The 14,851-nt window shown below is 36.1% G+C and overlaps 1 protein-coding gene across 1 annotated transcript in view; it reads right to left on the reverse strand.

Annotated features, from left to right (window-relative positions):
• The window catches only part of MYLK4 (myosin light chain kinase family member 4), a 1,154,879-nt gene that overhangs the window by 115,214 nt on the left and 1,024,814 nt on the right, over positions 1–14,851 (reverse strand). Inside the window, exon 3 of the mRNA XM_044065164.1 lies at positions 2,589–2,685. Coding sequence (XP_043921099.1) covers positions 2,589–2,685 — 97 coding nt within the window. The remainder of the gene's footprint in view (positions 1–2,588; positions 2,686–14,851) is intronic.

The following is a 14,851-nucleotide window of genomic DNA, read 5'->3' on the forward strand; positions in this document are numbered from 1 at the left end:
AAACCTGAATGCTGTATTCCTCCATTTTTGGTCTAATCTATAGCAACTACTTACTACATTGTAGCAACCAGTTTGCTATAGTTTAAAAGTAAAAAAAAATATTTTTTTCTTTTTCAAAAATAAAACCGGAACAAGGTATCCCTCTGTGCGTGGTATAAACTGTAGCAACTACTTGCTACATTTGTATCAAGCAGTTTGCTACAGTTTAAAAGCAAAATAAGATTTTCTTCTTTTTTTATGTAAAATGTGAGGAAGGAGGAAGGTCAGGGGCAGGGCATAGAAATGGGACCTGATTGGCTTCTGCATTTCAGGAGCCCCAGGTACCTGATCACATAATTTTTTTTAAATTGCTCTTACATTCAAGAGTTGGGTAATGAATGAGGGAGTGTGTATCATAGTAGGCAGAAGGAGAGGACACTTGATCTGACCAAAAAGATTTATTGGACCAGTACAGGGTACTAGTTGAACCAGCTATGTCTCTGTCTACAACTTCGCTTCAGCCAAAAAATGCAACAACTGCAGCTTCTCAAGCCTTGTTCCCAATCTATGGCTTGTCATTACCCTTACATGAGGAATTCAACAGGTCCCTAGACTTGTGAAGCAAACTAAAGCAACTCCTACTGAAATCATCAAAGTTGCAAAGCCTCAATAACACAATCATTATATAAATGTTCACCTTCTGTTACATTTCCTGCACTTATCCATTATATTTCCCTCTTCTAATGAGTTTACACATAACGTTCTGCAACAAACCTCCTTCTCTCCAGTTGTGTGCAACCTAGGCAACCCCTTTGTGCATTTCCAGAGACTTCTAATGTTTGAGTTATTAAAAGACATGCCTAATCTGAACAGATCCAGCCACTAATCACCCTTTCTGGACACTTCTTCCAGAAATATCAGTGTATATGCACATTCTTTGATTACTTGTTTATCTAGATGAATTTAATTTTGTACGCCTGCGATGAGAAACTGTAGTATTCTAACTCGCCCACTTTATAATGTACCCTACTCTTGTAATATGTCATGTTCTATCTCCCCCAATTTATTATGTACCCTGCTCTTGTAATATGTCATGTTCTAACTCCCCCACTTTATTATGTACGCTGCTCTTGTAATATGTCATGTTCTAACTTCCCCACTTTATTATGTACCCAGCTCTTGTAATATGTCATCTTCTAACTCCCTCACTTTAGTATGCACCCTGCTTTTGTAATATGTCATGTTCTATCTCTCCACTTTATTATGTACCCTGCTCTTGTAATATGTCATGTTCTAACTCCCAGACTTTATTATGTACCCTGGTCTTGTAATATGTCATGTTCTATCTCCCCACTTTATAATGTACCCTGCTCTTGTAATATGTCATGTTCTAACTCCCCCACTTTATTATGTACCCTACTCTTGTAATATGTCATCTTCTAACTCCCCCACTTTATTATGTACGCTGCTCTTGTAATATGTCATGTTCTAACTTCCCCACTTTATTATGTACCCTGCTCTTGGAATATGTCATGTTCTTACTCCCCCACTTTATTATGTACCCTGCTCTTGTAATATGTCATGTTCTAACTCCCCCACTTTATTATGTACCCTGCTCTTGTAATATGTCATGTTCTAACTCCCCCACTTTATTATGTACCCTGCTCTTGTAATATGTCATCTTCTAACTCCCTCACTTTAGTATGCACCCTGCTTTTGTAATATGTCATGCTCTAACTCCCCCACTTTATTATGTACCCTGCTCTTGTAATATGTCATGTTCTAACTCCCCCACTTTATTATGTACCCTGCTCTTGTAATATGTCATGTTCTAACTCCCCCACTTTATTATGTACCCTGCTCTTGTAATATGTCATCTTCTAACTCCCTCACTTTAGTATGCACCCTGCTTTTCTAATATGTCATGTTCTATCTGTCCACTTAATTTACTATAGATGAGGCACTTGCTATCTGCTTCTTGCATTACTATATGGTAAATGGCATTGTCATTACTATATCTAAATATTATAGAGTTACAGTATCTAGCTTATTTATTAGTCAAAGCTTAGTAACCCAGTGTCTTTTACATATAGTAAATATTTTTGTCTTTCTTCATGGCTTGGATTATGACCCAAATAGACTTAGCCCACTTCCCAGGTTATGGAAAGATGAATACATTTGCAAATATTGTTTCCCACCCAAATTTTCCAAAGTAAATATGCATGCTACTCTGAGTCCCCACTAAAAAGAGGGCACTGGAAGAAATAACGCAGTCAACAAAGTGTAAAATAAAATAAATAAGGAAATTAAGTAAATGTATAAAAATAATTAAACAAGGTAATAAACTCTAAATCGGCGCCCTGCACATGTGGGTTTGAGTATAACAATATCTGCTTGCATGATGAGGATTTCTAACTAAAATGGTTTAATGTCCAGTAGTTCCTGTTTGCCTACAACAGCACTCGTGTGAGTCCATTGAATCTTACTCAGTTTCAGAAAGATAATCCTAACAAAGCTGTATGGGTCCTGCAGTTTTCAGTAGTAAAACATCGTGCATCATATAATATTAGTATTATTCACTGTAACAAATGCAGAACTGACACATTTACCTGAACAGTCAGCTGATCTCCTTTTCTTTAGAGTCTTTACTCCCTTAAGACTAAAACCGGGTTTTTCTCTTCGTTCCTTTACTTTATTGCTTTTAACCTAATAAGTCAAACAGACAGAGAAATAATTAATGAATTAAGTCACTACTTCATTTTATTACAGTACTGGACTAAAACATTTTAATTACAAATATGTTCTGGCTTACAGTGCCCTTAAGATAAAGCATTATTAGTTATTTAAAATGACTGACTATGTAAAAATGTTACCTTTATAACTGAATGTCTAAAAGTAAGATATATTATGCACTAATAGAAACAGCAATTTTTTTGCCGGACTGAATAATTAAAATTGCAAAAGTGATATTAAAGCACAAAAAGTCAAAGCATATTTCGAATACTCGTTTAGTAGCGAGAGAGAGAACGCACACTACTGCTGGAATCAAGGCGACAAGCTGCCTTAAAAAAATGGACTTAAACTGAATTCTGAATTGTTTATGAACACGTGATGAATTCTATATTATCAATGATTAAGACAAAGAAAAAGTGTAGGCCTCATGCACCTTAAATAAAAATGTATGACTATACAGAATAACGCTTGTCATACATCACAATCTTGCCGTGCACATAAACTAGAAACGTATAGCTATTCCACTATGGGTAGCAGAAGCTCCTGGTGACCCTCCCCCTACACCCACCATTAAAAAGTCCTCAAATATCTTCCAATGGTGGAGCCTTTAACCTTTTCAGTTTTGGAGGCACACTTGTCGCCCTTTAAATGTGTAAATATTGGGATGGCTTACATATGTGGGAATGAGCACTTTAGCTCTGTTTCATTCTTGTTCTTTCTGTCTCTCTCTTTTCTTCTTTTTCTCTTTTCTCTGGAAGCCTTATCTGACATTGCATATCATTACGCTATATAACTTTTAAGGTGATCATCTGAATGCAAAAAGCACCGTAGACTGTCTAAATGCTATAATTAAGCTCAACACCTTGATATCAATTTTATTGTTAAGCTGAACATATCTGTAAACATCACTGTAAAGCAATCATAATGTTATCCCTGTGTTAATTAACTCTGTAATTGGGCATTTACACCAAGGTTATGGCTGAAAAGGGTCCAGGGACTAGCCCACCTGCCCAGTCAACAAATTCAAATAAACAGACAAAACAAATAAGCAAATATTTTTTTCTGTTCACAAACTGACCTCATCAATATTGCATGACTGCCAGATAATGAAACTGCCTGATAAAACATGGGCTACTGTGTTAAAGGAAAAGTCTGTAACATGCAAGGAACCCAGAAGAACTTGGAATTAATTTGCTCCAAGGTACCATTTTAATGACCATTTCATAGCTTAAAGCGGAGATAGCTGTACAGACAAACATGAAAATAAAAAGAAAGATAATACAACAGCCTGTACTACCTTATGAGCAATAACAGCAAATTGTCCAAAAGTATTCTGCAGTAAAGCATGTACATTCTAAACTTGATATGCATGCTTATAGCTGAAATAAGACAATCTTGTCCATATTATGCATGTACACATGAATAAAGCAATTCTACAGCTCTGTTTCTCTATAACAACCCAACAAAGCAATTCCACACACAAACAGAAACAGCTTTACATCAACCACATCAAGTAATTCCCTTCTTATTCAAATGTATGATATGTGTTTCTTTAAAGGTTAAACGTATATATAGATATATATATATATTGATATTTATATTTTTATATATATATATATATATATATATATTTTTTTTTATATATATATATATATATATATATATATATTTTTTTTTATATATATATATATATATATATATATATATATATATAAACTAATTTCTTTTCTGACTTGAGGTTCTTAATATGGAGGACTGTTTTACTCACTGCTCTGACTTCTAGTAGAAGAATATAAAGAGTTACATGCTCTTATGATAAGTCAAACTTACCTCGTTTTCCATAAGGACAGGGTTGCTTTGAGAAGTAATCTTTCTGTTTTGCTTAAAGTGGTCTTAAAGTTTTCAGTGGGTCAGTTTATTCATCTCTTGTCTTTTTTCCTGAGCCCAAAAATGAGGGAGAAAAAAATTCTTCATACTCTGGATATCCACAGGCAGTTCAGAAACTACCTAGGCTAAACTCAGTCTTTCAGGAAAGCTGATCAGCTATGTGTCTGTTATGAAGGTTAGAGAAAAAGACATCCAGTGTCAACACAGATAATTTTGAGATAGATATTTCATGCTAGTTCTTGTTGCTATTCTCACCATAACAATCCACTTCCAGGAGAGTTAGAGCCCATTCCACTTGGGCATTGTCTTCATCAGTGGATTTCTGGAAAGGGGTGGACTCTAGAAGGATTCTAGGGGCAACAACTTTCTGGCCATACTTTACAAAGCATTGCAAACTGGATCCCATTACCAGATTCAGAAGAGGGTTTGCTAGGACCATTCCTGGTTTCTTAATTTCTTCTCCCTCCCCTTTTGTTTCTAAGGTATGGCAGTTTACCTAAAGAACTTAACCTACTGCAACATAAATCTAATTTTGAACATAATACAGCTGTGAAAGTACACTTACGACAAAAGTAGATGTTCTATTACATCACTGTTGCAGTAGCTGTCCCTCTCTCCAGCTCCCCATTTTGTAGTTGCTGTTTTTATGTGTGTAGGTATGTCTGTGTGTGTGTGTGTGTGTGTGTGTGTGTGTGTGTGTGTGTGTGTGTGTGTGCGTGTGTGTGTGTGTTACCAGGGTGTGGTTATATAGGGTCTATATTATGATATTGTACACTCAAAAGAGCGAACGACACATAATTGACCCCATATAAGCGAAAGCTTACAACATCAAAACCTCAGAACAGCAATTTTTTCTAAGAGAAAAAAATCGTTGTTCCAAAACAAAAAAAAAAAAAAAACTGTAAAACATTTACATACTGTCAGGGGCTCCACCCCACCCCAACATGGGGGCTGTGCCCCCCACACCCCCTATTTAAATATACCAACTCCTAGAACGCACTACCAGTACCGAAAAGGCAAAGTAGTGAAAGCGGCCAAACAAATTCTTTCCCAGGGAAAGAATTTGCTGAAAAGCCGCTTCACTATTTTGCCTTTTCTCACTTTTCAGTTCGACAAAGATGCATTCAACAACCTGCGTCTGAGACAGCGTAATAGGGAGCTGTTTTATATGTATATATATATATATATATATATATATATATATATATATATATACACTTGCATATTTAATTACTCTTGTTTTACATGTGTGGTTGTATATACTACTATACATATAGTCAGTCATGCTTTAAGTTTCCTAGCATTTTTTTTCATTCACGGTTATTGCCTCCCTTCATGGGGCAAAAAAGCACTGAAGCTTTCAGCACTCTGACTGACTTTTATATGGAGGGTTGTTCAAACTCCTGGTAGTTAGAACATTTGGTAGATACCCTTACACTTTGAAAAACTGGCTGGTTGGGCATATCATTGGCAGAATATAACCCAAATAGCTTAGAATACTGCAACAGTGAACCATTAGAGCATCTGCTGATATGGTCATTTTACTTTCACATTTGTGCTGCCTTTAACTTTTTTATAGAGACACAAACAATAATGGTAAGGTTTGTTCTACTTCAGTATTTAACAAGCCACAAAATAAAAGTAATTTGGACTGCATAATAGTTATTAAATAAAAAACATAATATATGCATACTGTATGAAAATACAATAAAAGCTATGGTTTGTTTTCTTTTCTGGTAATTATTATGTATCTATGTCATTGCGTAAAATGTAATTTAATAAAAATGTTGTGTATGGAGAGTAATGATTATACTCAAAAAACAATTAAATAAAATCCTGACTAAGCGCTGCTATAGCATGAGGACTGAGCTTAGCAATACTTAGACGGCTGCTTAACAATTGTTAAGCAGCCCTAGGTGCTGTTAACATCAAGTATGTACTCTAAAAGCAGACAACATTAACCAGAAAACTGCAGCAGTAGTAGGACATGAAACAGCTTCCTTTCAACTCCCATTTCTGCTTGTTGTCTGCTAAAGTACATCAAGTACTTGGGTTAAAACTGCTTCCATTACTCAGGGAATATGTAACAATGTCAATCACTTCCCCAGTGCTTTACTGGTTTTCAAAGCTGGTACAACTCATCATGTTTTTTTTTATTTAACTTTAGACTAATAGTGCACAGGGAAGTAAAATCTCAGCACTCAGCATGGATGCCAATATTCACCTCTTGAGCTTCTCTCATACATAATATGCTCATCACGCTTGGTGACCCAATGATAATCCTCTATGTTACAAAAATGCAACACTTACTGTTTTATTTATCTTGCAAAACTTGCAAAATAAAAGGTGAGCTCGTCGCTGAGAAAAAGTATAAAAAATAAATGATGCACATCTGCATGATTATGATTTCATAAATAGTCAAGCAGATATTTTAATTGAAAATTTAGTATAGGATTTGAACTGTCATATACTTTTCAAATGGTTATCAAAAGATATGCCCATAAACCAGAATAAATGAGATGAAACCACAGTCATTTCACAGAGATGTAATATTCTGGCAGTAAATGATCCAATAATTGTGACTTCTGCTCCCGTACTTGAATATTTCTGGTAGAGAGAGTACAATACCCGTTGAGTCTGAATGTTAAGATTGCTGTGGTTAAAAACATATACACATCTTAAATTCATGAGTTTATATTTTTAACTTGTTATAACCCATTTGTTTTACAAAACAGGCACATGAAATTAAGGCAATTAGAGTTTTGCATTGTCAGATTTGAGTACATTGGCTATGTTCCTTATTTTCTATGCTAACTATAGAATGATATGTACTCTGTGATAATTTATACCAATCTATGCCTTAATACTTTACTATTAAATCATTTAAACCAAGAATTAGGAGTAAACTACAGCACTGACTTTTTGGTGTTTTAAATCCTACTGATATTCTCAGCTATTACAGACACTATGATAGGACAGACGGAAATGGTTAACCTGTTTGATGAAAGAGCACCCTTAATCATGTTCTCTTATTCTGAGTTAATTGTTAAATTTATCTTTTACCCTAGCATTCATTCATTCATTTTTCATTGTTTATCTGACTAATCAAATTCAGAGTGATGAGGTACTTAATGGGCATAAAGGAACAAAGTAATCCTGGATAGAATGCCAATATATTGCAGAATATTATTAGCACTGTTGATATAGGTGAAATATATTTTCATTTATTTATTTATCCTTTGTTGACTAAGTCCCACTAGACTAGTGACCTCTTTTCAGGGAAGACCAAAGATGTGATTTATACTACTAGGGGAAATTTGGCCAGGGTAGTGAAGAACTTCCCCCCTTTTTTTGATAAGTGTTATGGAATCTTTTACATCCACCTCATTTACCATCAGCTCAAGCAGATGGGGCCTTGGTTTAACATCTCCTATGAAGGACAGCAATATACTTTTTCTGCTTATGTAAAATTACCACGCATTCCAATTTGGTCTGTTTTATCATAAGCACAAAATTTTCTGTACCCTTACTAGTTACTGCCCTTGGGCAGAGAATCTTCAGTGTTGAAATTCTGATAATATTATTAGATATTGTACATGTTGCACTGGGAGAAATAGCTTCTTAATGCAAGTTCAAGCCTTATTCCATACAGTGTTGGACTTTATAAGAGGGTTCTGTAATCTTTATCTCAGGTTCAGGCAAAAATAGTCTAATGCCGAACCATGTAAGCAGATGCGGTGGTAATTATTTCCTGTTGCTGCAGATCAATGTTGAGTATTAGTCACTAATGCTAAGGTGCTGGCATTACTCCTGTTAAAGGTTACTAATCATGGAATATTGTGTTTGTTAATGTTGGATAACGCCTGCTACTGCTCAGTTACACATGCTAATCCTGTGGACTGCTGACACAGCCACTTCTGCGCCTACTTTAATCCTGATACTTCTCATCTATTTACATGGTGTAGTTCCTGTTTCATAACATGTTCTTGTATTTCAGAGCCTGTTGCTTCTTGGTTTAATCACAGCTGTCCCACCTGTCTCCTTCTGGAGCCACGTTTCCTTATGTTGCTACTTCTCTCTCTCACTCTGCAGTCACTTCTACTTCCCTCCTGTGGTCTGCTCTGTCCTATTTAACATATTCTGCTTTGTGGCTTTTTCTTGTGGGTATTTTGGTTAACTATGGCACATTGACTCTGTAATACTACTCAAAGTCCATCTACCTCCATTCAAAATATATTTGTACTGCTTCAGACCTCCCTGCCTTCTCCTCATCCATCTACTTAAGCTGGCAGTTATGGACTTTGAAAAATTTGGCCCTGCGTTAGTCTACACAGATGTGGCAGATACTGAACATTGTTGGAAAGGGTTCCTGAATGGGCTGAATAAAAGGGCCAATTACTTTCACTGCTCCAATAGTATGTAGCACCCCGCTTCTTAAGTATTATAACCAATAGAATCACTGGCTTAGCTACTCCTGCTTGGCCCCCATACAACTACATTTCTGCTGAAGCTGTGGTTATCTGGGTATGCATTTTGTTTATATTTATATTAGGAGGATTACCTGTTGTTATTGACTGACTGAAATGCGAATATGACTTAGTCCTTGTAGGTTTAGGCTTTGTGGTATTTTAGTGCCTATCACCTTATCTCTTTAATCAAATGATAACTCAACCAAACTGAAGATTAAGAATTAGGGAGAAAAAAAGAATAACCACATTGTTCAACAGAAAATGTGCATACATGGTTCATTGCAAAATACTGCAGTCTTTGGAACTCTTGCCTGTGTTTTTCCTATTGTCTAATAGTGATACAAAAAGATTGCAAGAGGTTTTGAATAATTTTGTAAGTTTTGCATTCTTGCAATGTTGATCTAAACTTTTGAAAATCTTTATTCTTAACACTATAGGTTTGTATGTACATACTAGGCTACTGATCCATGAGGATCTTAAGGATAGTAGCCTTACACTCTCATGGTAGTTTTTAGTCCTTATATTTTGCATACAAATAACCCAGAGGTAAGCAGAACAAGGATATGTTGGGACATTTACTTACTGCCTCTATCCTTAAGGGTCATGGGTTCTAAATCAGAAACATACCTCACAACCATACAGATTTTCACACAATGTCCAGATTTTTGCCTCATATTTTTGGTACTTTTCTCATAAAATTGTGGTTTTCTGGCAAAACATTGAGGGTTGAAGTCAGATATAATGGCAGTCATTTGAGTTTCAGACTTCATACCTTTCAGAAAATTCATACTAACGCAAAACCTGTTCTATCTACTTTCTAAGTTTGTAAAAGCAATATTTAAAAAAGTGTACCTATTTTTAGGTCTTTGTCCCCCCATTATTTATTGCTTTGTCCAGATTTTTGTTATAAAGGTTGAGAGGTATGATCAGAAATGAGTTGGCAGTTTTCCTTCTATTCATCCAAATTACATTTTAATACAGTAAAAAATGTACTTCATTTTATATGGTGTGGAAGACGATTTCATAGAAGAGGCATTTTCTGTGCTATACACTTATCCCCCCAATATTTTCTATTTATGTTACAAAAGAGATTGAGATCCCTTGAATTGGTATTCATACTACAGTCAGACTTGTGAATGTGTAATATGTCTGCCAGGATAGGTTCTGCCAAGGCTCTATATGTGAGACAGCAGTTGCCCCTTCCCAGCCTGTATAGTGCCAAGAGGGATAAGTGATAGGGTGGGCATAGATTTTGTGATTCAGGCTCTTGATATTTTTACTGTGAAAGCATTGTGGTCTCTCCAGTTGTGATAAGTGTTGGGACAGCTACCTACTGAATGGGGCATTATATTCAATAACTGGCGCTGATGAGAGCCAATTATAGGGGAATGATTACATCTATGGACCTGGGTGCCATACCTTTAGATGGAAGGCATAAAATAATCAAATGTTTGGAATTTCAAGCATTTTTTACATCCGCAGAAGTGACTGAAACTTATTTGATTGCTTTTTGTGTATTTAAGTCTGTATGAGGTCATCAACAGTGAGGATCGGGGGAATTTGCCCATTCCCCACTGTACACCAGTCTCGGAGCTGGTATATATCATTAGCAGTAGGTGTGGTGGGTGCAGGGGGGGTGTTGTCCCCTGCAAAAATCATGTTTTGGATTGGCTGATATTCAGTCTTTTGTGTTCAATCATTTGTTGCTCAAAAATGTGATTTTTCAATATTGTGTATGATATCCCTTTAGATATAAGCTGTGCAATGAAGACAGACATCCTTACAGTAGTGAATATATGATGGTCAAAGGACAGTTCATTGTTAAATTAGGTTCCCCAATCCTGACTACTGGATCAGCTTTTAGGGGTATGTTGTCAATGTGATAGCTACAAGGGAAGATCTGTGATTGATATAGCCAAACGGGCTTGGGTTGAGATCTTATAGGTTATCCATATCCTTATTTATTAATTCCATAATGATCCTTTCCATAGCCTTACAGATGAGGCTCATTAGGTTTATGTGTCTATGATTACCTGGGTATGTTGATACTCCACCTTTGTGCAGAGGTGTGACTTCTGCTGTCCTCCATTCGTCTGACATGAAGCCTGTTTGGAGTCTCATATTGATAACATCTGTAGGTGGTCTGACAAGTCATGTTTCAAGCTGAACAGTAGGCAACCCAGTATGTTATCTGGCCCCTCAGAAGTAACATTCTTGGCCTTGGATAACACCTTGAGGACTTGTTCTTGGGAGATGAGAGGAGGAGTATAAATACAGGTAGGAAATCTGAAAATATAAGAGGGGAGAGGGGTGAGGTTTTAGCTAAATCTGTCCACTAGAAGACTGTTCATATTCTCTGGGTCTAGGTGTGTGATATACTTTATTATTATCTCCACAAAGTGTTGGGCATTGCTTCTGAGATTTCTAACAAGAATTCTTTATGGTTATCCTATGCCTGGCTATTTTTTCTTGTTTTGGTTTATTTTATCAGCATCTGAAGTTCTTTGTTAAGTTTAGGAAGAATATTATTGACACCTTGAGTTAAATTAAGTTTTGTGTGCAGTAAGATTTTTCTTTTATTATAAATCCTTTTTACATTAAGGTTCCACCATAGGCATTTATCTTTACATTTAGCATTGAATTAACTTCTGAGCTTCAGTATCTTGGAAATTGCAGGAGTTATTCCATGGCCAACTAAGTTGATGTAACTTCTAATTAATGCAGAATGCAGTAGGTCTAACTGCTGTTTTTTCTTAAAGGTTTATCTTTTATTGAGCATTTCTACTGGAGTACAGCGTGTAAACAATACACACAAAGTCAATTCAGAAAAAATAGGTGGAATTGTATTTTAATTAGGAACAGGCTGTGATGACTGAAATGGAGTCTGAAATAAGAAAAAGATAAATTACATGTAGTACACACACGACAATCTAATTTAAGCTGGGCTTTGAAATAAATGAGAGTCGCATATGAAATATACAAATCATACCTCTTAACTCAAGAAATCTGGACAAAGACAAAACTAATAGGGGTACAAAGATCCAAAAATAGGGAAAGATTTTAAATGCTGCTCTTATAAACATAGAAAATTGCTAGAGAAACAGTTTTTATATTAGCATTTTCTGAAGGATATGAAGTCTGAAACTCAGATGTTTGTCATTATTTAGTGACTTCACTCCTCAGTGGCTTGCCAGAAACCCACACATTATATGAGGAATGGATTAAAGTACGATACAAATGACAATGAGAGGTAAGCTTGCTTCTGAAAAAAGTCAGTTATCTGTGGAAATAGATAAGAAATGAAGTTAGGTGAAGACCAGCTGAGGTGCACATTCAAGAGAATTACCAAAACAATTATGGATATGGGATGTGATGAACGAGTAGATGAGATATGGTGGGAAAATCACATGGAGGAAGGCTGCATGAATGAAACAAGATATAGGAGGAAGGCAGGAATCTGGTGGGTCAGTGGAGAAATCACATGGACGGGAGCTTGGATTCAAAATGGAGAGATAAGTCAGCAAGCAAAACAGAGCAGTATTGCTGAAATTGAATCCATTCTCAAGTCTTAATGGGCGCCTTGACAAGGTGGACCCTGTTTTTCACAAAATCTCACCAAGATGACACTGATATATAGACTGTATTTTATAGAGCATATATCATGGACAGAAGTAGGTTAAAAAAGATATCAGGATGCACAAGACCCAGGATAAAAAAAAAAAAACTGCCCAATCCTGTAGGCACACTGGTGCCAGGACTGGAAAACATGACAGTGCAGAATGCTCAAGACACAGTAACATTCCTAACATGGGGCTAGGCCAGGCCCAGGGGGAGTATGCCCACCCCACCCACATTGTAGAAAAAAGTAACAGTCCATAAAAATCACAAAAACGGATAGTTAAAAAAAGAGCCCTAAAGACGATAGAGTGGACTATTGAGGATAAGAAAGAAATTATGTGTTGTTACTGTTATGCAAGAAGCCCAGAATTTCCAGACAGAAGATATACAAAAATATTAAGAGTGAAATTAGAGGAAAGTAAAATACTTCCACAAGAAAAGCTGTTAGAAGCTTCAAACAAAAATTTGGGTTCATTAATACAACAGCTTTATAAAAAAACATTATATAGAACCAGAAACCTTGGTCTATTTGGAAAAAGAAGCAACTGGGGAAGCGAGAAAATATAAAGAATAAAATGTAGAGACTTTTGAAAGGTATAAAAAAGAAATATGGACATAGGACAGAAAGAGAAGAAGGGAGTCCTAATGGAGAGATGAAGGGAGTCCTAATTTAAATAGAAACACAGGCAAAGGAATCCAAATATGGAAAACTTTACAATACAAAAAATAAGAAGACAAAGAGGAAAAGCAGAAAAGGAGATCAGTAATGGAGAAGTTAAAGAAAAAGAAATTGAGGTTATGGAGCACCTGTAAAGTGAAGGATTCAGTGTAGAAAATCTAATGCAGAAAGCACCACAACAGGATAGAGCAATGGATATCCAAATTAAGGGAAAACCAGTGGAACAGGAAGCATTTGATCAGGTGCCATATCAACATACTTTGGAGCCTTCCACAGGAAACCAGTATAAGTATTCACTTAAAGCTAGACAGCAAGGGAAGGAACAGGAGACTGTGGAAACTCTGATGCAGTCAATGTTGTGGAGTGATGGGCCCGTGAGTTTCCATATGACAGAGCATAGGATGGCACAGGATGAAACTGAAGATAAGGTGACACAGGAAGATGCTATAGAACTTTCTATAGAATGCCCACAGGAAATAGAAAACAAGGGATGTGCCCTCAGTTTAGAAGAAAATGAACTAAGGGAAGAGTTGCTTGATTTTAATGGACATAGATAGATATATTAAAATCAATTAAAGAAATAGACTGCAGAAGGTCAATAAACCCCCAAAAGTCAGAAGTCTGATAAAACAAATGAACACAGTAATCAGGACTGTCCATAGAGATCCATGCGATATAACACAAGTAAACAGGATATATTACTGTGCAGCTAAATTAATAACTGATAAAGTTCTACCACAAGAACACAGGGTAGTGAGGGAAAGGAAGGGGAGAAATTGAATACCATCATGGAAGTATCGAATAGAGAAAATATAAAGCAATTAAGACAAGAAGTGTAATTGTTAGAAGACTATAGAAGAGGGAATAGCTCAACAAAAATACTAAAAAAGATAGTTGTGATAAAAGACCTATTTATGTACACACCCCAGAACAGGTATCAGCCTGGTTAACAACAGGGAAAACAATACTCTTACTTAAGAGTGAACCTGCAAGCTATCCTAAAAACTATGGACCAATAACTTGCCTTCCAATGGCATAAAAACTATACACTGGAAATTATGCCAGCAAAGTTTATAGTTATTTAGAAGAAAATTCAATTATGCCATTAGAACAAAAGAGTAATAAAAGAAAGTCATATGGAACAAAGGATCACTGATGTCAAATAAAGTCATAATGGAGAATTGTAAAAAATGGGAAGAATCTAAGTATGGCATGGATAGACTACAAAAAGCATTTGACAGTATCCCACATTCACAGATAAAAAACTGCTTACAGTATGTAGAAGATACACCCTACACTGCCAAAAAAAGAGAGTGTGTCCAGCCAAACAGCAACCACAAACTACGAAAGGCAACCAAACACTAATACATGCGAGAGATGCAATTATACAGCCAAACTGGAGGCTAAGCTCTCTTAACCCAAGACTGGACCAGGCAGTCAAGTGGAGAAGGGAATTACTTGCATCACACCACCAGTCTCACATAGA

The sequence above is a fragment of the Protopterus annectens genome, chromosome 3.part0 (assembly GCF_019279795.1).
Source record: "Protopterus annectens isolate FY-2018-M chromosome 3.part0, PAN1.0, whole genome shotgun sequence".
NCBI classification, from domain to species: domain Eukaryota; kingdom Metazoa; phylum Chordata; order Ceratodontiformes; family Protopteridae; genus Protopterus; species Protopterus annectens.